General features: G+C 32.8%; 1 protein-coding gene across 14 annotated transcripts in view; it reads right to left on the reverse strand.

The window, feature by feature from the left end:
- The window catches only part of cacna2d1a (calcium channel, voltage-dependent, alpha 2/delta subunit 1a), a 137,151-nt gene that overhangs the window by 80,653 nt on the left and 29,168 nt on the right, over positions 1 to 27,330 (reverse strand). For 11 of the 14 annotated variants that reach the window (XR_012401604.1, XR_012401606.1, XR_012401605.1 and 8 more), the window contains exons 2-3: positions 10,307 to 10,388; positions 8,890 to 9,006 (exon numbers count right to left, since the gene is read on the reverse strand). Coding sequence is in view for 9 of the 14 variants with exons in the window: in XM_005164746.6 (XP_005164803.1) it covers positions 8,890 to 9,006; positions 10,307 to 10,388 (199 nt within the window). In the remaining 5 variants the exon portion in view is untranslated. Of the gene's footprint in view, positions 1 to 8,889; positions 9,007 to 10,306; positions 10,504 to 27,330 lie in introns of all 14 variants that reach the window. The other 3 variants (XR_012401607.1, XM_073946289.1, XR_012401608.1) reach the window with 2 other exon arrangements.

Raw genomic sequence — 27,330 nt, forward strand, 5'->3', positions numbered from 1 at the left:
ATGTGATACTTAAAGTTAATTTTATTGTATTTTCAGATACACATCTGAAGCCTTCCTTTACACATCCATGAGACGTTGAAATACATGTATGCAAATTTTGTAGGGATGCTCTGATCAATGTGCTAGAGATCTGTACAATCACATTTTATGACTTGAACATTACTCAACAGTCTCGCCAATCTCACGAACCGATCACAAGTGTTTGTTTACAATTTTACAACGGCTCCCAACACAGCAGCTAAAATATATACAGATGTGGTGCCACCTCTGTTTATACAGTTTATTGGCACGACTATAATTGTTTGGGTCATACTGCTCCATATCATTCACTTTATCTATAAACTGCAGTCAAATGTATATTTAAGTACGCTTTTATGTTGTGAATTTATATTTATTATACATTTAAGGCATATACTGCATCTTGCGGTACCCTGAATAATTGAGTTTAACAAAAACGATCAACAATACCAATGTTACCATTGTCAGGCCAAAAACGTAAAAATTATACTTAAAAATACAGATAGCATGTAAACGTATCTGGACAAAATTGAAAAAACTAAATTGAGTAAATGTAAAAAAAAAGGATGTATATTAAAAGAAGTATTACAAATTTTAGAAGTTAGCTATATATATATATATATATATATATATATATATATATATATATATATATATATATATGTATATATATATATATATATATATATATATATATATATATATATATATATATATATATATATATATATATATATATATATATATATATATATATATATATAAGGATAGAATTGAGTTATTGTTTCATCACAATTAATCTTCTACTACATACAGTACAATGTGAAATATATTGTTTAGAAACATTGACACACTAGGTTTGGTTAAAAGGGACAAACTAAACAAAAGCCAAGGTCAAATTGTTCGTTCTTGACATAATTTAAAAAAATTACAATGGTCAAGAAAATCACTAATTATTTTACAACTGAATGCAAGCCATTTGTGACCCTGGACCACAAAATCAGTCAATAAGCGTTTCATTTTAAAAATTAAGATTAATATATCACAGAAAAGCGAAATAAATAAATACGTTTTACATTAATGTATGGGTTTTGTTTTTTACAATTGGACAATAGTTAGTCAAGATTACTTAAAAATTTGAAATCAAGGTTTCAAAAAATCACTTTTGAAGTCAACCAAGTTCCAAATCCAATATTAGGTTTTAATATACAGATTGTATTACAAAAATACATGATAAGAAACATGTTTACATAGGACAAGATCTGTACGTAATAATAATTTCTGTCACAAAAATAAAAATCTATCACTTTGACAAAGACACAGTGTATCCTTGCTTATTCTCATAAAACACCAGTGAAACAACACTGGTTTTGTGCTCCAGGGTAACATTTCTTTTTTATTATTAATATTATGTACAATTAATGGAAGTGTCAGGATAAAAAAAGCCACAAAACAATGTCCAAAAACAGCTGGTTAGCAAGAAATGGAATAGGAAGAAAGCAGAGATTGAATAGCTCACGCTAGCAGGCTGAATTGCTATAATTGAAATAGTGAAGAAAGGGCTAGATGAGAGACATTTCTGCTGTTTGTGTGTTTTGACTGACGTTAAAGCAAACACGGTCTCCATCAGCAGCACCTTCAGTTTCCAGCATCCCGGCCTCACATCAAGCAACCCTCCGCTAACTCACATCGACCGCGCAGACAGCTGATGACGGATGCCTCCAAATTAAAGACACCCACTGATCAACTTAACCGAGCTGCCAATCAATCCATCAGTCTAATCCGAGCACAGCGGCCCACAGTCACGTTTGGCCTCCGGATCAGTCAGAGACGATCCAGCAGATATTGATCTGGACAAGACGTGATCTGTGGCCAGAGGGGTCACTCCCAAAACAAAAGGAGGAACATGAACAGCAAGATACAGTATGCTCACTGATGTAACGCACCTGCGCTTGAAGAGGCTCTACAAGAAGCCATTTTCTTAAAGGAATAGTTCATCGAAAAATTTTAATTCTGTCATCAATTACCCCTCCACTTGAGTTTTTTTTTATTCAGTTGAACACAAAAGAAGATATTTTGAAAAACTGTAACCACTGATTTCATTGAGAACTTGTTTTTCCTATGCCAATAGTTCAACATATCTCCTTTTTTGTTAAACAAAAGGAATGAACTAATTTACACTAAAACAATGCTGGGTTCAAAACTGTTCTTGCTAGTTTTTACAAATTTAAGTGGACTGAACATAAAACAATCAAGTTGTCACACAAAAAAACTGAAGAATTGTGTTGTTTTAGCTCATTTTAAAAAGCAGTTTAAACAACAAACACCATTTTTTTAGAGTGTACATTATTTATTTCTGTTTATATTTTACATATAAAATAAACACCATAGTAGTGGTCCTTATGCATGGATCATTATGTGTTCGGCTCATTTTATTGATCCGTAACGTTAGATTATGTATTTTATAAATTAATTGTTTATATGGATTATTGTTAACTGTAAATTCATGAATGGAAAAGGTTGGTTTGTTGATAGAACACATCGAACCATTGTATATCTCTTGTGTTATCTGATGGAGCAACAGCACGTCTCTTAGAGTATGTCTCCATGATTTAAAGGCACCCTCTGAAAACTGCATTTCAACTGTGGCTCCTGCTTGACTATAATCCCAACTCGACATTGCAGATCTTGCAATGTAACTATTGTGGATGAGCACATTGTGATATCAATGCTGAAACGATATATCAATATATCGCACCACAGACGATTAAGACTCAGAAATGATTAAAAAAAGTTATTTTATTTACAAAAACACACTTAATACAGAAACAGAAACATGAAACTCATGACAAACCCAAGCACATGGATCACGGTACAACATAACATCATTTGACACAACACAGACTACCCAGACATGTAACAGCCCAAGTCCATTCTCATGAGCTGAGTAATATTACTCCGCCTGTGCAGCCATGGTACAGCAGCACAGTTTCTTGACTACTATGCCAGAATGTGAGTATAATTCCTAGCAATGTCGATCTAGAAAATAAAAACTTTTGAAAATGTGTAAAATGAGCCTGTCACAAAAATGTGGAACATTCCTTTAAGCAGTAAAATCGAGTTAGCTTAATGCAAATAAACTCGAAAAATTAAGAAATGCGACTGACATTAAAGGAACAGTTTACTTTTATTTTTGGAAAACAGGCAGATTTTACAACTCTCTAGAGGTTAAGAGTTGAGTTATCCATTTTTGAATCCATTCAGCTGATCTTAGGAGTCTGGCAGGAGCACTTTTAGCTTAGCTTAGCATAGATCATTGAATCGGATTAGACCATTAGCATCTTGTTTAAAAAAATCTAAAGAGTTTCAATAATTTTGCTATTTAAAGCTGGACTTCTGTAATTACATCGTCTACTAAGACTGACGGCAAATAAAAAGTTGCTATTTTCAAGTCTGATACTAACCTCTCATTCTGAAATAATAATCAAGGTACTTTTCCATCGCACCATGGCTGCCGCAGAAGCAATCATATAACACACATTATATGAGACTTCAGTTTAACCAACATTTTACCAATTTCAAACTTCAGCTCCACTTCAGTGTTCCCCAACAACAACAACATTTACTATCTGAATTAGCAGCTTTTAATGAATTCAATTTAATGCATTTGCTTCTTGATTCACTGCAGTAGCCAAACCTGATGTACTTGTGAGTCGCCTAATTATAGTCAGGAAGTGCAAGGAAATTGACTAACACAACTTGAATGAGTCACGCAAATCCTTTTATTTATTTATTTCTCCAGGAAGACGAGAGAAAAAGCAAGCGGTGTTGTTATCTGTGTTTGTGCTAGTGAAAAACACTTTTTTTTAGCCAGGGTAACATGAGGACAGTGTCCAGTCTGTGCTTTTGTGACTGGAGGTATAGACAACGTGCCTAAAATAAACACACAAATGGACAGGAAAGCGAAGAGCCAAGCTGTCTTCACGCCACAGCCGACTATTACAGATCTAATGACCTAAGAGCAGTTATTTCCATCATATGAAGCACACCGATGCTTCCATATCCATTAAAACAAGAGCACTTAATTCAGACCAATTAAGCATGACAGAGGAGACGAAAAAAGGAAAGGACGGCGAGAAAGAGAGAAAGCGAGCGAAAGGTCAATACTTTCATTTAGTCATCAGGGTGAGCTGTCAGCCATGTGTTTAATGCTCGGCAATAAAAGCAGCTCCACACAGTCGGCCATATTCAGGAGCAAAAGTTCAACTTTTATAACACTAGCTGAACCATGCAATACACTCTATCTCTTCTCTCTTGGAGAAAATCAACCACCGCAATGATTATTTGGACATTTAGCACGAAAAAACATGCACCTGTTAATTTGGAGATTTTGGGCATGAGGTCCAGTGAAAATAAAATATCTCAAACAATCTTAAAATAAGATGAGAAGTGCTTATTTTTATGCACTTTTGTATATTTGTGTCTCAAATCAAATTCAAATAGTATTTTTGTCACATACACAGTTATACAACAGTGTGTCATTCAGTGAAATGTTTACAACCGCCAGAGAAAAATAAAATAGTATCAATAAGAATCTAAATTATGGAGTATAATAAGAAGTAAATCAGACAATTTTGGATTATATTATTCAATTGTTTACAGATTTCAATTGTAATAACACATATTTTTATTTTTAAGATTTCACAAGTTCAAAGTTTTATTCACATCTGTATTCTGACGTTTTTGTTCACAAATAATGTGGCTGATTATGTAAAATTTTATTCATTTAAAAACTGTGAACATTTGTCTTTTATTTATGGCTGTATTCTCTAAATTAAGGGGTTATAAAAAAAAAATTCACCAGATGCAATTTGTAAACATCTTTGACTCTAATATGGCACAAAAAAGTTGCATGCACTGCACTTTAACCAATTCATACCTAAAACAATACTGCCTACAACTATGTGTACACCTATTCATTATACATATTGCTGTCAACATTGCCAATTTTACATTGTGCTGTATTTTTTGGGAGTACGGTGTTGTATGTTTTTAATTTTGCACTGTCAGGAGCCAGCACCTAATGATTTTCACTCATCATAGCACACGTGCTGCTGATGATGTGACAATAAAAGTGATTTTGATTTTGAAAAGAAACAAACAACAATGTTAATTAATTAATTCATCCAATATTTAGATATTTGTGCTAGAAAAGCATGCATATTACCATCTATTACAGTACATTAAATAATGCCTCATTTACAACATAACATTATAGAAAACTATAATGTTATAAACTTTAGTCATAAAAAAGGGGTAATACTTAATAAGGTTGTATTAATAAATCTTAGTTAATGTATTTGCTAACATGACCAAACAATGAACAATACATTTTTTTACAGTATTTATTCATCTTTGTAGATGAATTAATGTACATTAATGTACATTTGTACATTAGTTAATGGAAATGAGAGAGAGAGAATTTTGGGTTTCTTGCCAGTTTAGCTTCGATGGCTATGTCATAGCAAAAAAAAAAAAAAAAAAAAAAAACACAGATCAGGTTTACCACATTTTATAAATAACACTTTCTATAATTATAAACATATTCTAACAATTAAAAGTCATAAACAGCAATAAAGAAATAACATAAAAATACATAATATGATAATGATGATGATGATGATGATGATGATGATGATGATAACATATATAAAATAAAAATCTAAAACAGTTTAAAGTTTACTTTTAATTAAAATTGTACAATTTTAGAAGGATTCACATTTAAAATTATTTCATTTAGAGTCTTAGTTTAAAATAGTTTTCTGACAACATTAAAAATAAGGCATTTCAAAAGAATATGTTTAACAGTGCGGTTCCAGCTGCAATATTGATATATTAGGGGTTCCTCTCCTTTGAGTAAGTGTTCATGGGTGAGTCTTGTGTGTCAAATATCTTCTGTAAACAATCTCATCATGTCTTGAGTTTAATTCTATTTTTTTGTAATTCTATTTCAGGCTTAATTTCAAAAAAGTTTTTTTTTGAGTACTGATCCCATTCTGCTAGCCATTTGTTAAGAATGTAACCTTTTATTGGTGGCTTTAAATATCAAGATGGGATTTTGCACTCCTTTATCTTTTCTTTAATGGAAATAAATGGATTTTAATAATGTGTTAGAAAATGTTGACGTGTGATTAATAAATGCTGTGCAAGTATTGTTTATTATTTATACCATAAATTCATACATTACCTAATGAAACCTTACTGTAAAGTGTGACCAAAAATTGTTTGCAATTCTTAATGTAATCAATCAACTAGAAACATTTTTTTTTCTGCAGTGTCTTGCCTTAATGTGAAACACTCTTGAAACATACAGTAGTTTACCGGTGTGTGTTGTACAGTTTATCATGGAAGAAACCCAAAAAGGCAGAGCATATCGACAAAATAATTAACTTTCAGCCCTGCCAACATGCAGGAGCCAGTTTTATCAAAGCTGGATCAATGCAAATCGATCCAAGCTGGATCTTGCTGTCAGATCTAATTTGCTAACAATATAAATTGTTGGAAGGGCTAAATGGAGAGAAACTCTGGCTATTTTTGGAACACTACACAGCTTAGGATACACTACACTGTAAAAGAAAAATGGTAAAACTTAACAATAAGAATCCATTAGTTAATATTAGATCATGTACAGCATTTACAAACATGAACAAATGATGAACAGCAATTTTTTTAATGCACTGGTTTATCTTTGTTAACATTAGTTAATAAAGATACAGTTGTTTGTGGTATTAACTGATGTTAACAAGCACAATTAGAATGTTAATAAAGCTTTAGTAAATGTTGACCAATGATTAATACAGTAAACGCTGTGCAAGTACTGTTTATTCTTACTTAATTTCACTAAATAAATGGGCTATATGCACAACTAGTGTTTTTCAGCCAATAATGAACTTTTGGCCAAAGGTTTAAGGGCCTATTTTCATAAGGTTTCTTTTACAGCATCAATGTTGATGATGAATAATGAATAATAATAATGTAATTCAAATATAATCCGTCAAATAGACTTAAACAACCATTTGGTTGTTAAAGCATAAAAAGAGACAAAAGACCATTTAAACAAAGACATCATCTTAAGCAGCAGGCTAGCATAAAAACTTCTAAAATACTAGGGGAAAATTAATTTCCATACTTTAAAGATATGACGCGGAAAAATATAATTTATTGCAGTGCTTCTTGTTTGGTCTGATACAAATTTTATTTTGTATCTCAGCCAGGCAGTGAAGATCCCTGTTTTTTAAAGAAATCAGATCTTAAACGCAGCATTTTTGTATGAGATTCACAATTCACCGGAAGCCCTGGGAATTGCTGACTAAAATTAAAAGTCTGTGTGCATATCCCTCATTAAATATAAATAAATATTAATAATTAATTTATAAAATAAAATAAAATAAAATAAAATAAAATAAAATAAAATAAAATAAAATAAAATAAAATAAAATAAAATAAAATAAAATAAAATAAAATTCCCAGAGATGGGTTACGGCTGGAATGGCATCTGTTGCATAAAAACGTGCTTGATAAGTTGGCGGTTCATTTCGCTGTGGCGACTCCGGATTAATAAGGTAAAGTAAAATAAAATAAATTTAAAGTGGTAAATCTCAGGAATAAACATATCTCTCTGACGCCGTAATTTTTCAAAAGATCCACTTTAGTACTTATATTTTGCAAAAAAATGTACACTTTAGGTACTATAAAGGGCCTCTTCTTCCTCAGGCATCTCAGGAGGTTTGGAATGAGCCCCCATATCCTCCGCTGGTTCTACACCTGCACTGCGGAGAGCATCCTGTCTGGCTGTATCACCACCTGATATGGAAATAGCACCAGCAGCATCACAAAGGCCTACATAGGATTGTGCGAACTGCTGGACACGTAGTGGGAGGTGAACTTCCCTCCCCTCCAGGACATCTACACCAGGCGATGCATGAGGAAAGCCAAGAGAATTATCAGCGACTCCAGCCACCCAAGCCATAGACTTTTCTCTCTGCTACCCTCAGGCAGACGGTTCCCCAGCATCCGGTCACGCACTAGCCGACAGAAGGAAAGCTTCTTCCCTTAGACTATCAGACTGATGAACACTTAACAAACCTCACACAGACTCTTCCATAACCCTCAATGCACACCATCAATGTGTAGCATGCACTGCACTTTAACCAATCTATACTTGAAACAATACTGCCTATAACTATGTGGACACCTATTCATTGTACATATCGCTGTCAATTTTACATTTTCCTGTTTTTTTTTTTGTTTTTTTTTTTGGAGGAGTATGCTTTTGTATTTTGCACTGTCTGTATTTTGCACTGTCGTTGTATTTGTACTATCTGTATTTTGTACTGTCTGTAGCCAGCACCTAAGCTTTTCACTCATCATAGCACATGTGCTGCTGATGATGTGACAATAAAAGTGATTTGATTTGATAAACATTTAAGGAGCTGATATAGACCGTCTTGAACAAATGTCTAACTCTGAAAAGGTACAGCCTCAATTACAACTTCTGTGTGTATAATATTGTAAATTTTTGTATTTTTGTTTTTACGCAAGAATATATTTCTGTCACAAGACTTCTTTATATTGCTTATGGCTATTATTCTCTAATATAAATGCCATATTTAAGATGATTTCCATAGGTATCAGTTTACTATTCTAGTTTAAGCTAATAATGATCCGAAAACACATTTAAATTTAATAGGTTATTTGTGTTTTCATGCAAAAGTAAAATTATAGAAAGTAGAAAGTATGTCATTCCACACACCTAAAATTGATTCATTCAAATTTTAGCGCTTTGCATTGATACAGTGTCAGAATACTTACTTCTAAAGCTTTGGAGCGATTGGCAAGAAATTCTTCAATTTCATGTGATGCTTTTTCCACCAGTTGTCGAGGATTGTTTTGCCTCACAGTATAATGTCTCTGAAAATTATTGAAAATCTGAGAAAGAAAGAGGAAAAAAAGAGTTTAAAGATTCCAAGGTTGCTTTCTTACATCTGTCTCAAATATCATTACTTACTAGCATATATTGAAAAAACAAGAAGAAAAAAAGATAGAACTCTTGTGGAATCATAGCCTTGACAGACGGTGGTGTGTTTATGAAAATCTTACCCACAAATCTAATTAGTTTAAAATATAAACAGCAGATTTAATATTCAAACTTTTTGCTTGTAATTAATCCTTAACTTCTATGCAAAAAAAAAAAAAAAAAAAAAGAGCATGTACCTTATATTGTTTTTTAGGCTAAAATAAACAGCTAATTATTGGAAAAGTAATACCCAGTAAAATATGAATACTAAAGACAGACTTAGACTCAGGTTAGAATGGATTAGAAATTACATAATAAAAAATAAAATAAAATGAAATAAGATGACAAGATGCTAATGGTCTAATCCAATTCAATGATCTATGCTAAGCTAAAAGTGCACCTATCAGACCTGGACATCAGCTGAATGGATAAAAAAAAACTTGATACTATTTTCAAAAAGGTGGAGTGTTCCTTTAAAGAGGCCCTATTATGCCCCTTTTTACAAGTTGTAACTTATGTCTCTGATGTCCCTACAGTGTGTACGTAAAGTTTCAGCCCAAAATATTTTTTCTTCTGGAGAAAGTCTTATTTGTTTTATTTCAGCTAGAATAAAAGCAGTTTTAATTTTTTTAAAAGCCATTTTAAGGTCAATATTATTAGCCCCTTTAATCTATTTTTTGCATAGTCTTTGCATTAAGCTTTTAAATGTCACTTTAAGCTGTATAGAAGTGTCTTGAAAAATATCTAGTGAAATATTATTTACTGTCATCAACTGGCAACGATAAAAATATTAAGTTGTTAGAAATGAGTTATTAAAACTATTATGATTAGAAATGTGTTGAAAAATCTTCTATCCATTAAACAAAAAATGGGGGAAAATATAAACAGGGGGGCTGATAATTCTGACTTCGACTGCATTCACTCTATTTAGTACAGCAATCAGAATCGACCATGAAAATGAAGCACATCATAATTATTCACATGAAATAAATGCACCCTTGTTAAGAAAACAAGACTTTTAACCAACATTTTACTAATTATTGTTTGTAAAATAGTCATAATGACACAGAAAACAAAGATTTTTTTAGACAAAAGTGTTGAATCAGACCATGCCAAACTGTTGCCAAAACATATTCAGCGATGCATACTGTATTACTGAGTGCATACTGTACAGTTGATTTTACATAGTACAAAACAGTTGTGCGGTCTTACTTTTTTGAGCTCTTTTATACCGCTCTCAGAATCGATCAACTGCACGAGATCTTCCTGCATCTTTTCTGCCCATTTCCGGGTCCTGCAAACATGAAGGGCAAATCACATGATCAGTGTTGAACAACAGTCAAAAGCTTTCATTGATGATTTCTTTCATTGTTCACTAAAGGGATAGTTCACCTAAAAATTTAATTATACTCATTATTTACTCACCCTCAAGTGGTTTCATACCTTTATGATTTTTTTTAAAGAATATATTTTGATGAAACCTGTAACCATTGGCATCCGCAGCAGAGAAAACAACAATGGAAGTCAATGGCTGCCTACAAGCTTTCAGTATTTTTCAAAACATTTTCTTTTGTGTTCAACAAAAATGTGAAACCAGTAATGGGTGAGTAAATGATGAAATAACATTTTTTGGGGGGGTGGGCTATACCTTCAATTGTTTTTTAAAAAATGAAAAGAAACAACCTCTGAACAGTCCTGCTAATCAACATTACTCTAAGTGATAACAATAAAAACACAGTGAAATCATCCAATTAAAATAGACAATTTCTAGCTAAATCATCATTTCAATGGATGTCTCAACTATATGTGGATTCTCTTAGATATGTCAGTATGTCACAATAAGGAAAAATGACAACAATTATCATCTGTTCTCATTGTGTCTGGTAACGTTTCACAAAGCATCAAATTTAAGAATGCAGGTGAGTGGAAAAAAGTCAAAACAAGAAAAATAGAAAAGAAACCATTTACAAAACAAGTTTCATATCACATCAATTTGAACATGGCTATTTTTATTGAAAGTACATAGCAAGGACATTGTCCAGTAAACATTTAATCTACTCATGTTCCAGTACAACCTAAATGTACTGTTACTCATGTGCGGACGTTCCAAGATAAATGTACAAGTACTCATCAACTAATGTTCTGGAACTATTCCTCTTTTCCACAGACATTTTTTTTCCCCAGACAAAACAAATGTACCAATACTTACTTGATGTTTCAGTACTCTTAGGTTTATGTTACACAGCTAATGTACAGTACCACTTATATTATTGTACTACTGTAGCCATTCAATCATTCATTCTCTTTTCAACTCAGTCCCTTTATTCGTCGCCACAGCGGAATGAGCCGCCAACTTATCCAGCACATGCTTTACGCAGCGGATGCCCTACCAGCTGCGACCCATTTCTGGGAATTCACACATACACTACAGATAATTTAGCTTACCCAATTCACCTGTACCGCATGTCTTTGGACTTGTGGGGGACACCGGCGCACCCGAAGGAAACCCACACCAACACAGGGAAAACCATCAAACTTCACACAGAAATGCCACCTGACCCAGTTGAGGCTCGAACCAGTGACCTACTTGCACGAGTACTCACTCGCTCACTTTTCAAGATGAATAGTCAATTATTTATTAATATTATAACTTTATATTACTGCCTATCCAATGCATATTTAGCCTTCAATAATAAAACAACTTCCAATTGTTCTTAAATATTGTGCTCGATCAGCTCACATAATTTAAAATGTATCATAAACATATTTTGACATTTTAAATGTAACCAATGTGATGAAATCCTTCCGTGGTAAACTTCTGTTCCACATAAAAAACTAATGTACCACATAATTATGTATTTACAGTATGTTACAATACTATTCCTCCACACTAGTATGTTTATGTTGAACACAAAAGAAGATATTTTGAAATATGTTGGAAACCTGTTACCATTGACTTCCATAGTATTTGTTTTTTTATGTACAGTGTGTCAATGGTTCAAAGTTTCCAGCATTTTTCAAAATATCTATTTTTGTGTTCAACATAACAAAACAAAACTTTTCCTTTAAATACACATTAAATCAAAACTAACCATATGATTTGTTAGCCCACATTGCATTTTTGTGGTGAAAAATTCATCTGCGCATGTCATTAAGAAAAAAAAAAATTGGTTGTGTAAAATTAAAATCTGAAAATGTTCTTCCTGTTTGTTTTCAGTTAAATGATCAGAATACGTCTGTCTGAGGTATTGGGCGTGGTTTACATACCAGGGCAGGAAATTAACTTTCTTACTTGGTAGCACCGGTCCTCCCAACCAGAAAAAATTTAGGAGCACCAGAAATAATTTTGGAGCATCCACCAAAAATGAATGTATATATATATATATATATTTGACAAGTTGTATATTAAGGGATCTATTGTATTTGAAAACAACATCAATTGGGACTAACAAAACCCAGAAACAACTATCTAACTAATGCTGTGATGACTTAATATTTGTGCAATAATTCCTAAATGAATGTTGAATAATTATAAAATATTAATGATGACGATGATGACAATAATACTATAATAATGAATTATATTTCTCATCATCATGCTGCCTTGAATGTGCTTTAATGTAAGCTATCTGCTACCTCCTACTGTTACTTTATGAAAAATAAATTGATGGTTTGCATCAAACACAAATGAAGCATTGTAGTAAGAAATATTTATTTTGTACTATTGTTTTTTTATATGCATGTCAATTTAATAAATAATATTTCTGCTACAAAACAAAGAAAATAATATAATAAATCATTCAATTCAATGCTGAAAGCTGCAAAGCAGTCATCAGTAATTAAATAGAAAAATAATATACACCCAGAGACTGTAAAATATACACCTCAAGAAAGAACGGACAAAAGAAAGGAATAAAAGTCTCACTTTTTAAAGTTTTGGTTTCGGTTCATGTTGTTTTAATGCTCAGCCTTGTTATGCGCTGAATTACATTTTTCTGTGTTTGCGGAAAAGCATGCCGGCCCAATATATGAGGGGGCAGAGCAGGATTCTCCTGATGACCACCGGCGCAATACTGTTCTTTGTTATAACCCGCATCAGTTTTAACTCAGTAAAGGCAAGCTTCTTTGGCGATGGTGTTTTAGCGGACATTACTGAGTTTAAAAAGAAACGTATGAAAAAGTTACAAATTGCCGTGAGATTATGTTGGCTGAACACGCAGTGCATGAAACGCATAGAGAGTCAGTGGACTTTTCACTCTTCAGCCGTTTGCATTCCACCGCGGTCACAAAAGCTCCCTCCCTGTCATCTGACAGCGGAAAGTCTTGAGTGATTGACAGCTAATATGAACCAATATAGCGGCAGGGAAGACCGATTTTACAACATTTTTAGAAAAAAAAATAAACAGGTCGCGCTACAACTATTATATGCAGTCGCACGAATACTCCCAATATATATTATGAGGTCGCATAGCTAAAATTTCGGGCGCATTTGCGACCAAAATGGTTGCAATTTCGAGCCCTGCATACTTAACCACGCCCCTCCAACCGACAGAAATGGTGAACAGGAGGTGTTTATTAGGTTGTAATGACTCCACAAACACTTTCCCGATCTTTCTGAATGAAATGCCTACTTTATATCCAATCAGCACGCAGTATGTAAAACAAGCCACACCCACTGTTTTCTCATGTAAAATTCCATTTCTCTAGGAACTTCAAAAAACAGTCACTGCTTTCAGTTTGTGCTGACTTTAAACTGGTTTGAAACAAGTCAAGGGTGAGTAAATTATAGCAGAATTCTCATTTTTGGGTGAACTATCCATTTAACATGTACAGATGACAGGGTCTTCGTACAGTTTCAATGATTGTACATTTTCAACCGCACCCACAGTCTCAGATTAGCCCACTGCTGACCAGCCACCTGCTGTTTTAAACACTCAACACAAATCTAAAACGGTTGAGTCGACAGCATGCATGAAGCCACCATCTAAGGGCACCATAGACTTAAAGAAACAGAGTCAGAAAAAAGAGGTGATAAGGTGCAAGAATTCAAATCAAAGCCTTTTTCTGTCACCAACACTATGAATCTCTTCGCTGTGACACAAAGTCGTGGCAGGAAAGCATGTTAGATGCATGCAAGATGACCTGCAGCATAAAATTGACAAAACCAAAGGCCACAGTAAACTCCCTTTTTGCTGGAGGGTGATGGATTTGGATGGTTCTTGTGGGAATGTTTTGCTATTTAAAAAAACAGTGTAAGCTGAGACGAGGAACCACGAGTGGAGTGCAGTATATTTAGCAACGAGGCCTCGGCTTTAGGCAAGACTGATATGAGTGTATTTACAGTAGGCCTGATGTTACTTCTTATAATTTTAAAAACAGACTTATGCTAATTTGAAGACACATGGTTTGTATATATATCTTATTTAAAATTGTATTTATTTGTATTAAACAGTAACAGCTGCCAATTATTGTGCAGCATATAAGGAAACTCATTCAATAACAGAAAAAAACATTAATGTTTGTTTTTGCATAACAAACTGACATTTTTTAGTTATGATGACTTTATTACAAAATAATGTGGATTCTTCTTGAAGTGAATCCATCTTGAATGCTTTCAATCATGCATTTAGATCTATAAGATCAACCCTTACATTAAAAATATTGAATACAATTTCTATCTATCTATCTATCTATCTATCTATCTATCTATCTATCTATCTATCTATCTATCTATCTATCTATCTATCTATCTATCTATCTGTCTGTCTGTCTGTCTGTCTGTCTGTCTGTCTGTCTGTCTGTCTGTCTGTCTGTCTGTCTGTCTGTCCGTCTATCCGTCTGTCCGTCTATCTGTCTGTCTGTCTGTCTGTCTGTCTGTCTGTCTGTCTGTCCGTCTGTCTGTCTACCATCTGTTTTTATCATCTGTAATTATAAATATTAGAAATAATAAATGCATCATTATTTATTACTCTATTATTATTATTATTTTATAATTATTTATTCATTTATTAATTATAAATCATTTAAATAACAATTAAAACAAAATTATTATTTACATATTATTTAAATGTCAAAATAACCCATGAAAAATTATTAAACAAATAAAACAATAAATAATTGACAAGCAAAACAGACATATAATATTTATTAGTCTTTAATAATTTTTTGAAAACACAAAAATTATATGAATTAAATAATCAAAAATGTATAATTAAATGAAAATCATTGGACTATGAATAATAAATAATAAACATGACCTGAGATAATAATTTGCAGCAATACATTGACCCATAATGTCTTAATAAATAAAAATATATCTTTTTAAATTGTAGTAAAATGTAAGAAAATTAATGCAAAAAAGAATGAAGTTGACAACTTGACATTTAAATATATGTAAGTACCAGCTAAATGTACTTACAAATATCTGTAAGCACACTTTACAACAATGTGTTTATATAAATATATACAACAACAAAAATAACAACAACAGCAATAACTCAAACCCAAACAAGTCTCACTCCAGATCAATTCCCTCTCTCGACTCCTTCTGCTGAGATGAATCATTGAATCTAATCACTGTTATGGATCACAGGTGCCAGAATGTGGCTCATTCAACAAGCCATGAAGACTGGAAAAGCCTGCCAGCCGCTTTTAGTTTAGCTGATGAAACTCAATTAAAACTCTCTTTATAAGATTACAACAGCAGCATGATCATGACCGACACAGCAGTCATAAAAACAAGAGAGCATACATGCTATCTATAGCACTAGGGCTTGGGGGGGAAATGGATGTGGTGAAATAAGAGGGACGGAAACTTGGAGCAGTGGATGGAAAACTGAGATAAGATCCTTCTGGAGAGGGAAGATGGGGGAAGGGGCGACTCAGAGCATTTAAAAGGCTATTTCCGAGCTTGATTGTGCTTATGGGGTGCACTGTAAGAGGTTTTCATCCTTTGTTCAAAAATTGAGTTCACCTAAATATAGTCTGTTGATTTTCTGGTTCTGTGAAGCCCCTCCCTCAAAAACATGCAGTAGGCTCCGATTGGTTTTCTGCCCCAGTGTGTTCTGATTGGTTAACTGCCTAGTGTAAGTTCATGAAAATGCCACGCCTAGGGGTGTGGTTTATGCAAATATAGGATTAGTCATGTCACAAACACAGAAAAAAGTTTACTGTAGTCACTATCCCTAGTGTTTGTTTTAGGCATTTATATATATATATATATATATATATATATATATATATATATATATATATATATATATATATATATATATATATATAAATAAATAAACTGATACACATTATACACAAACTAAAATAACATTGAAAAAATCAGGTTGACTAATAGGGCTAAACATGACCAGTTTCTATGATCTAAACTTAGCAGGAGCTTGATTTACTTTAGTAGGGGAAAGAGATAAAAAGTGACATTGCTTAAACAGATCACCCTAAAGTTACATTTGCTGTTAATTATTTAATTTAATTTAATTTAATTTAATTTAATTTAATTTAATTTAATTTAATTTAATTTAATTAAACTGAACTGAACTGAACTGAACTGAACTGAACTTAACTTAACTTAACTTAATTTAATTTAATTAAATTAAGTTAAATTAAATTAAATTTAATGAAATTTAATTTAATTTAATTATTAATGTTAATATTAACAGACATTTTGGGTATCAAAAGGTACAACTTTGTAGTTTTAAGGAACTAAATTGTATCTTTAGGGTATTAATATGAACTATTTAGGAACACTGTAAAAAAAAATAAAAAATCTGTATAGCTGCTGTGGTTTGATGGACAGACAAAAGCAAAGCTGGTGGTGAGAAAATCTTAAACACCTCATCCACAAACAGATAAACAGACTAATAGAAGGTGCTCAGTGTCATGGACACAACTACTGAACACCATCATGGTAACACGCGTCACACTAAAGTAATGCAACATTATTTATCAATATCAGATGTAACTCTAAATGATAAAACTCTAATGTGCATAACTGATGAGAAAAAAAGAAGCATAGTGTAGTAAAAAATATCATGCAGGGAATTCTGGAAAAGTCAATTTACAGTTTTACAAGAAATCTTTCTGATAAACAGGTTCTTACTGTAGCATTTTTACAGTTTTTTACCATGAAAATATTTTTTTTTACAGTTTACAAAAGTATATCTTAAAAATAAATCTATTGCCCAAATGACAGCGTTTATACTTTTTATATTGTGTGTTAATAAACAATTAGTGTTCTAAATATCCCTGACAATGTAAAGAAGAAATGTATGAAAGTCACTATATTTTGAGGAAGGTATGCGCTGTAAAAACTGTTTATTATATAAATTAAATTGTATATTCACAATTTTTTCAATGTATTTACAGTTATGAATTGCATTAAGGGGTCTTTATCTCTGCTCTGTTGACTTTTGATGTTGAAAAATTCTAATTCAGCTCTGTAGTTTAACAAAGTGACTTCTATTGACTTTTTAGTAGCTTAAACCAATATATAAAAGGAATAATAATATAGAATCAAATTAGTAAAATAACAGAAAATGTACAGTCAGTTTATTTTGTACCGTTATTTACTAAACCAACCTAATTTTAATAAAAATCTAATTTTTCATCATTCATTCATTTTTTTTCCAGCTTAGTCCCTTTATTAATCCGGGGTCGCCACAGGGGAATGAACCGCCAACTTATCCAGCATGTTTTTAAGCAGTGGATGCCCTTCCAGCTGCAACCCATCTCTAGGACACATCCATACAGGTCTTTGGACTGTAGGGGAAACCGGAGCATCCAGAGAAAACCCACGCGAACGCAAGGAGAACATGCAAACTCCACACAGAAACGCCAACTAACCCAGCCGAGGCTCGAACCAGCGACCTTCTTGCTGTGAGGCGACTACTGCGCCACTGTGTCACCAAAATCCCTTTTTAACTTTTCAAAATAAAAGTTGTCTGGAGGTCATTTCAAGTCCCATTACTCAATTAAAAAGCATATACAAATATGTAAAAAAAAAAAAAAGCATAAACAAATACGTAAAACTGGTATTTTACAAGTGTGCCTGAAAAATATTGAATCAATTTTACTGGAAACAATTCACATAAATATTAGAACAAAAAAATATAAGTGTCTGCAATCCCCAACATACATACAGCAGATGTTCATCAATGAATATTTCAACTGTACCACACTAAAACACAAGCTCTCTCTTGCCCTCTTTCTCTATTTTAACTTCACTCCCTGAGGACAACAGGCCTGTTTCTATGTTCAGAGCCACATTAGACCTACATGTCCCCGATAGTTAAGAAATACATGGCTTTATCTGACCATGGCTTAAATATCTAGAACACAAAATGGTGACAATACTGTAAAAAAAAGCGTTTACAGGTCTGAACTTTAAAGAAGCCTGCAAGTTTAAACCGTCCACCATTTTAGAGTCTGTAAAAAGAGTTTGTTAAATCAAATCCAGGAAAGAGTTTTATACCACAATGTCATTGCTTCATCAGCTGTCTGAAAACATGTGGGCTGTTTAAATCTGAAACCAAATGGATTTTTAATGCACCTGTCAAGACAAACTACAGTCACAGATCAGAGGTCAGAGCAACAGGTGCAGTTAAATGCACTCGTTTTTATAATACTCATTTAACATTATCAGCCGGGACAAAAACAAAGACATTTACTGATTAAACATGATCATACTGAGAACAAACAGTGTGGAAAGTAAACTTCCTTTGAGATAAGACACATTGGACACGACATGCAGACTGTACTGTTTTCATACAATAATTCAGAGCTGAACGAATAGCCAGTGATGCACTCTTTTCTTCTAGGGTTATCAGAGTTATTATTGTTAACTAAGACTGCAACTGCAAAGCTTAGTTTCTCATTTATCAGAAGTCGCCACAGCACAATGAACTGCCAACTATTCCAGTATTTGTTTTACACGGCAGATTATATATATATATATCTTTGATTTGTTAATACAAATTTTTCCCAGAGATGGGTTGTGGCCGGAAGGGCATCCGCTGCATACAAACTTGCTGGATAAGTTGGCGGTTCATTCCGCTGTGGCGACCCCGGATTTATAAAGGGACTAAGCTGACAAGAAAAAGCAAAACTATTAGCCCTCCTGTGAATGTATTTATGTATGTATTTCCAAATTGCTGTTAAATAATGAAATGTTTTATTTTCAACGAATTTTAAAACTTAATAGTTTTAATAACTCATTTCTAATAACTAATTTATGTTGTCTTTGCCATGATGACAGTATTTAAAATTTTACTAGTTATTTTCGAAGGCACTAGCATTTAGCTTATAATGCAATCTAAAGGCTATAAGCTAACATGGCAAGAAATTGCAAAACAAGGGTTTGTTATAAACAAACAAATAATAATAAAGGAGCAAATAATATTGAGCTAAGAAATAATAAATAAAAAATACAAAAAATAAATAAATAAACAATTATTTTATATGTTCACTTTCTTTTGAAGGAAAAAAAAAAACAGGAAATAATGAGGATTTGTCCTTGCTTTGTTAAACATCACTTATTTTAAATATTTTTGAAAGTAAAAGAAAAAATAAATCATAGTTGACTTAATAATATTTTCTTAAACTGTATACGTAATAGTTTAAATCATTTATTTATACTATTTGTAGAATAAAAAAAGAGTTTGAAAGACAATGTTACAAATAAAAACTGATCTTTCAGGATTTTCAATATTTTTTTGGTATCTTAACATTACTATTATTAACATCACAAAATGTAGTCTTTTGTCTTTGTACAACAAGACCACAAACACCACAGATGCACAAAACAACACAAACTGCAGGCAACACAGCTGACAGCATGCAATAGGTGTGTACGCTATGAAAGAGCCTAAAACTGAGCTTTCGCACATCAGTATTTTATATATAAATCTACACACTGCGCAAACACCTTCAAAACACAGATATTTGTTCACTCAATCTCTGTTTCTTCAGCAAACCATTTAAATGAGCAGTCATTTAGTCATCGTTTCTTAATTAATAACAAAATAATGTTACCAATATTATGATGATTATTTTCAAATTCTGAAATACAAAAAAATATATATTAAACAGTCACTTACTATTAAGTTAAATATTAAAATATTGTGAATAATATAATAATTAAAAATTATTCACCAGAAATACATTTATTTATTTGTTATACAAATACTATGTGCATTTAAATGTATATATTTATTTTTTTGCAAAAATAGACATATAAATAACAACATTTTATTTGTTTGCTTGTTTGTTTATTTATGTACAGTTTATTGTTTATTATGTTGAGTTAGTATTTAAGTACACCACAAAGCAATAGGATGTGATTTAATTGTTCCTCTGGGGAAAATGTAGTATCAAACATGACGGAAGCGAGCAGAAATAAACAAGCCTGCTGCGTCTCTGTCACTTCATCTGCTTAGCGCTTTCTCTTCCTCGGTCTCGTGTCTGACAGGATCTGTCCTGCTCGCTCTGACGGTGACGTTTGGAAATGAAAAACAATGTGGATGATTGTGTAGCGCTCTGCTTTTTACTCAAATTATGCAGGACAAGGATCAGAACACACTTTATGCTTTACTCATGAGTAAATTATGAAAATGTGCACTTTGAAAAAAATATTTAGAGTTTAGTTTTATTCTGATATAATCTATACATAGTGAATAGCGACATAAATAGACATCAATAGAAATAAATATTGACATAAATATTAAATAAGTGTAATTACTATCATAATTTCTGTAATAATAAAACCAGAATAATAACATAATAATGTTCTGTGACTGTAGGTAGTCATGAATTCAAATTTACATAATTACATACATAACTGATCAGATTAATATTATAAATTTCTGCTTGTGGAAATTAATATTGAAAGCAGATTGTTTTGTTGTTTATTTGTAATGTGCTTTGTGTTTATGCATTTATTTATTATGTCTGGGAGTAAATAGACCAACTAAATATTACCATTTGTTTTTTAAAGGGGCAAAAAGTAAGTAAGTAGTATCCCTTGTGTGTGTATATGTGTGTGAACAGGACTGCTGAAGTTCTGCTCGTCACTCAGGATGGGGTATATGCTAATAAGGCAGATCAGTTATGGGCGGGGCTTCCATACTGTTACACACAGTTAAAATATGCGCATGTGTTCAAAGAAACTATTTATTATTTATGGAGATTTTAAAAAAGGAGTGGGTGGATTCTGTCCATTATAGCCAGGTTGTTTACACACATTGTAAACCCACATCTGTGTTCAAACACCTTATAAAAGTGAATTTTGCATAACAGGTCCCCTTTAATGTCTAGTAACCTAGTATGTGTTGTATTTGCATGCTCTGTTAACTGGCGATGACACACAAGATTAAAAAACACACTAGAGAATGCTAAGTAGGGGCGCTGTGACCCACCTGCAACCCAAATTCTGCTGGTTTGCTATATTCAGAACAGTTCCGTCAACTTGTGCCCGCTGTGCCAAACGGGGATGCACTAGTGTCAGACAAAGTCGCAGTGACATTGTGAACGACCAGGGATGTTCTCCTAATACAGACTGCTGTATTATTAGAAACTGTTGAAACCGAGCCAGCCTGCGTAGACATGCTGTCAGGCACTCGTTTCATGCATAGAGTGTTATGTGAGCAGTTAAAGTAGAATTTCAAGACAAATTAAAAAATAATAATAATAATAATAAATTAATTAATAAATAAATAATAATAAAATAAAATAAAATAAAATAAAATAAAATAAAATAAAATAAAACAAAATTAAATTAAATTAAATTAAATTAAATTAAATTAAATTAAATTAAATTAAATTAAATTAAATTAAATTAAATTAAATTAAATTAAATTAAATTAAATTAAATTAAATTAAATTAAAAATACAATGAAATGACTGTGTTTGTATGTATGAATATGTATAAATATTTTCCTTAATCATTACTAAAGTCTATTTTGCCCACAACATTTAAGCCATTATCAGAGGAGTTTTTCCATGATGCACTCAAGGCTACTTGAGAACATGAAGGAAAACTTGTGTTTTCCTTGCCATGAACATGAATAAATCACATTAAAAATGCATTACCATCAAAGTATTTCTTGTCTGATTTACTACTGTGAAGCAAATGCTCTGACACACAGAGTGACTCAGCTTTCACAAAATTTCACAGCTAGAAGGTCACTGGTTTGCTTCTCAGCTGAACCAAGAGGTCTTTCGCTATCAAGTTCATATGATCCGTGTGCGTAAACAGGTAACATCTACACAATTTGCTGCATGAAAAGTATCCGCAAGTAAAACATATGTGTTGACTCCTGACAAGGTAAATAAGCCGAAGGAAAGTAAATGAGAGTACCCAATAAAAAAAAGAGAAACAAAAAAACACTATGCACACCAGATGAGAAGTGTAGAAAATTTAAAATTGCTAACCTAATCCTCTTACAAGCAAAAAAAAATAAATCCATCATAAAGCAAACAGAAACAGTAAGGGTAAATGCTATAATTATATCTCACTATCTACTGTATGAAACACAGACTATTTAATCCACAAAAAGACAAATATAGAACTAAAAAATGTCTATACACGAGTGATCATAATGATATTAGTCATACATAATGAATAATGAAATGAAAAATTACAGTCATGCAATTTTCTGCATGAGACCCAATTTGCACTTAGTATGCTGTACCTTGCAACAAACGTGTCTTCACACCACTGACAAGATTTTCCATCATTTATGTCACAACACGTCCCTGCCATCTACAAGTCCCCCCAGCTATTAGTGTTTTACCGCAGGTGCTATTATATTATGAGAGAATACAAAATCTCCCATCCCAAATAAGTACAGCAGAAGAAATGAGCTGACACAACCATCAGATATTCTGGAGCATATAAATCCCCATTTATACAATGCAACATTACTGAACTGCTGATGAACTCGGTCTATTTGATTCATCTTTGGTTATCATTCTGAATCAGATCAAGATGATAATTCGAACCCCATTTGTTTGGAATGGTTATGTATTTTTTAATCAAACATACCCAAATTTTGTTTTAAGTTCTTTTAAGCAAAGTACTATTGACATATTGTATGTTCAGAAATTCGTTCATTAATTTTCCTTCGGCTTGGTCTCTTTCTCAGAGGTCACCACAGTGAAATGAACCGCTAACTATTCCAGCATATGTTTTACACAGCAGATGCCCTTCCAGCCACAGCCCAGTACTGGGAAACACCCATACACTCTCATTTAAACACACACACTCATAAACTTCAGCCAATTTAGTTCATCCAATTCAACCGTTGACGCTCTTGCTGTGAGGTGACCGAGTCAACCACTGAGCCCCTGTGCCACCCTGTGCAGAAATTAATACATCAAAATGTGCTAAAACAGCCTGATCTCACAAGAAAACATAACATTTTCATGTATAGTCAGAAATGTAGCTCATTTATATGAATTAGTTTTCATTACTACAATAACATATGCTTTTTTAATAGGAGGTGTGCCCCCAAACTTCACCCCTAAACCCAAGCATCATTGGGGGATAAGCAAATCCTTCGAAAATGTACAAATGAGATTGTAAAAAATCAGTTAGTAATGACATTTTATTGGCAAAAACTGCCTGAAAATACTTCTTTTACAAAAGGTGAACGCAGCAAACTACCAGTAGCCAGTACATTTCTGCAAATTTCATTTTTGGGTATACCCCAAGCACCTCTGGTTCATAATGACAATCAAAGTTTATAAAGACAAAGCTGATTTATATTCACAGATGAATAAAAGCATAACACATAGTATCTGTTTGTCATGTAAAATGATTATGTTTGTGCGGATGATGCTAAATCCACTATTAGATAAACAGATTTTCAACTAATGTTCTGAAAACAAATGCCTTTGGAACAACAGAGAGAGCAGGAAATGTCCTATTTAGACTATGGTTGGCGTGTCTACCATTTGCTAGAGTTAAGATTGGCCTATGTGCCTTATCTAAAGAAGCAAACTGGACAAAATGCATGAAACCACACTGTTTTGATGTCTCCGCCTGTCTTGTTGAGCTCTTCAAATCTGCATCTATCTCCTCCGGCACTGAGCTTCCCTCAGGTGCTGATTTTAGAAAATTCTGATTAAAGCTGATTCGTGTCAGAATGCATTGCAAAATGTGAGGCCCAAATCTGAATATGCTCTTTGTGCATCCAGCGAGAGTGAGTCCATCAAAGAGAGTGTAGGGTTTCTTTACACATTAGTAATCTCCTCTGGCAAGAGAGCCTGTCTCCACAAATATATCTCGCCTCTTTTCTGTCCTCCTTTCTCCCCTGCCTTCACTCACGCTCAGGACATCTGTCTGTCTCACTAACACACAGCTCTAATAGCATGACGTCAAGACGCATGTGGAGAGCATCTTAAGTTCACGAATGTAACGTAAAGCCTAAAATGTCAATTCTGTCATCATTTACTCAGCTTCAATAACGTAATAATCGGTTTGGGCTTTTATCTTCTTTTAAACACAAAGTAAGATATTCTGAACAATGTTTAAAACCAGAAATCATTTATTTTCATTAGGATTTACCATAAAAAAAAGGATTGATTGAAACGCCAAGATACATATATAACTCAAAAAATACAATATACAATGACTGATAACAATACTATTTTTGTCATAAATTGTGAGCATAAACTATGCCAGAACACATTTACTAAATAAATGTATTAATGTGCATCAAAAAATGTGATTTTGCCTCAGCAGACGATAAGGTTGGATAACTAGACTAACTTGTTAAGGTGTTCAAACACCTTATAAAAGTAAGTGAATCTCCCACCATTTCAAATGCTGCTTGATACTTCGTTAAACACCTCAACAAAAGTCCATCCTCAAAATTATTATTTTGTATAGTTATCTAGAATCGCCTTGTTGCTTGTGTACAACAGGACACTTATAGTGTATGATTATCGTAATGATTTAATGCCTTGTGACTAAAGAGCGCTAATGTGAGTGTGCACCAATGCCCAAAATGGTGTCTTTTTTTACTTGGTTTGATGCACCACATTGATAACTGGTCGACCAATGAGATTGGTGCTTTTGTTCGCATGCCTTGAGCTGCTGAAGTTACTTGGTGGCACTCATGCACAAAAAAGTCTACCCAAGCACATGGAAGTTGCAGATCAAATTGATGAAGACTTTAGGTTCGCTTAATTGTCTTTCATGGCTTGCAACTTATACACGCAAAACTTTTAAGCAGATGTTTGTGTGCTGTAGTGGAGGACACTAAACACAAATGGATAAGCTTTCTGTATGTGATAAACACAAAAAAGGTAAAAGTGTCTACTTCTGTGCAACAATCAAGCATCAGAATGGTAAAGTTGCGCATAGATATTTTTGTGTTTCATTGAGCATCATCTAATATCAGGGAGTGACTCATCACCAATGAAAATCATTTGGGCATGAATATTGAAAAAGCATCTCAAAAAACACTGGCAATAAACACACAATGTATGCCCTGGTAGGCATTGGACGATAACCGCTTTCAAAGTATACCCCAGTTTTAAAAAGTCGAAGCTTTAAAATTCTGGTGGAAGGTTTTTTTATGTTTTTTTTTTTTTAGGACAACAGTATCACCAGTAGAAAATGTATCCAAGATGCTGCTATAACTTGTAATAAAATCTGTGTTTTGGAACCTAATAAAGACAGCAGAAGTCAATGATTCTTTTGAGTTATTCAGCTTAATATGCTCTAAAATATATTTTAAGTTTCTCAAAATCCAATATTTTGTGTTCGAAGGGAAAAAAGTTTTTTTTTACTCAGACATTTAAAAAAACATTTTGTAGAGCAGTAATCAATATCGTAAAATGGTGATATTTTAATTCAATGGTATCAAACCATCAGAATCTTATACTGGCACAAGCCTACGCCCTGGTACTGTATGTGTTTTATCATGGTGTGAGGCTTTACACAACCATTTTCACCAACATTAGTCCTCTACCTTCAAACAAAGATAACATGACCGGGTTTGTTATTGCTTGTGCCAAAAACAGAGCTAAAGTGGTTTCTCCGATTGCAGAAACCGTACTTTTTTTATTTATACTGTTTTATTGCAGAGATTTCCTGTAAGTACCGATTATGATTACTATTATTATTATTATTATTATTATTATTATGATTATAAGTAGTAATAACTATTATGATTACATTATTATTATTCTATTGAACACATATAACTGAATTTCTTTTTATATATAAAAATGTTAAACGCAATATTTCAACTTTGTGTATACTGTAAAGTAAAAAAGCAAATGGCTAGAGGTTTCCAACATTCTTCAATTCCTTCAACAAATCAGACACATTGACAAAATAAGACCTCAGGCCTAAACAGTAACCAATGCAGCACACACTGACATGCTTTTATTCTTCATTCAGTAACCCACAATATCAACCTCACAGACAGAAAATGCTTCAGGGTACATTTAATGACCATTTCGTCTCATCTGTTTCCTCTTTTTTGCGAGCTATATTTGAAATACTCTATAAACGATTTAGCTAAATTTACATGCACATCTTTCACTTACTATTCATTTTGGATGATCCGCAACTGCTAAATCAGAGTAATAAACTGTAAAATTGGCCTTGAGGGGGAAAAATTGTCAAATGAATATTAAATGAATATAACCCTGGTAAAACCAAGGACGAAAATCAACTCACTGTGGGTAATAAACATAGTAATATACTTTCACTTTTTATAGAGAGATTACGGGAGAAATACAGGTAATTACTTAAACAGGATGATAGCGGCATATAATGGTGAAATAGAGGAGAATCCTGGCATAAACAGGTCAGTTGACAGGTATGGTAATAAACATGAACCAAACTATACTTTAGTGCTACAATTTGTTCCAATGGAAGTGATGTACGATTTTTTTAGCTGTCATGTTTGAGTCTCAGTTTAAAAGATTAAAAAAATAATCTGTTAAAATAATTGTTTCCTATATTAATAATTTTAAACCTCATTCTTGTAAAGGCAAAGTGACCAATTGTCATCAGCCATCCCTTTTGTCTTTACATTTTTATAAAGAAAATACTTTCCTTACTCTCCTCAATCAGTCATCATGCTATTCTCAGACATGTGAAGTTCAAAACAACATGAGTTTAAAATAAACATTAAAGTTCATCTTTAATTTCACTTTTAATTAATTTAATAAATTCTTTAATTTATGTTAAAAAAAAAAAACATTACTGA

Source organism: Danio rerio, chromosome 4 (assembly GCF_049306965.1).
Source record: "Danio rerio strain Tuebingen ecotype United States chromosome 4, GRCz12tu, whole genome shotgun sequence".
Taxonomy (NCBI): Eukaryota; Metazoa; Chordata; class Actinopteri; order Cypriniformes; family Danionidae; genus Danio; species Danio rerio.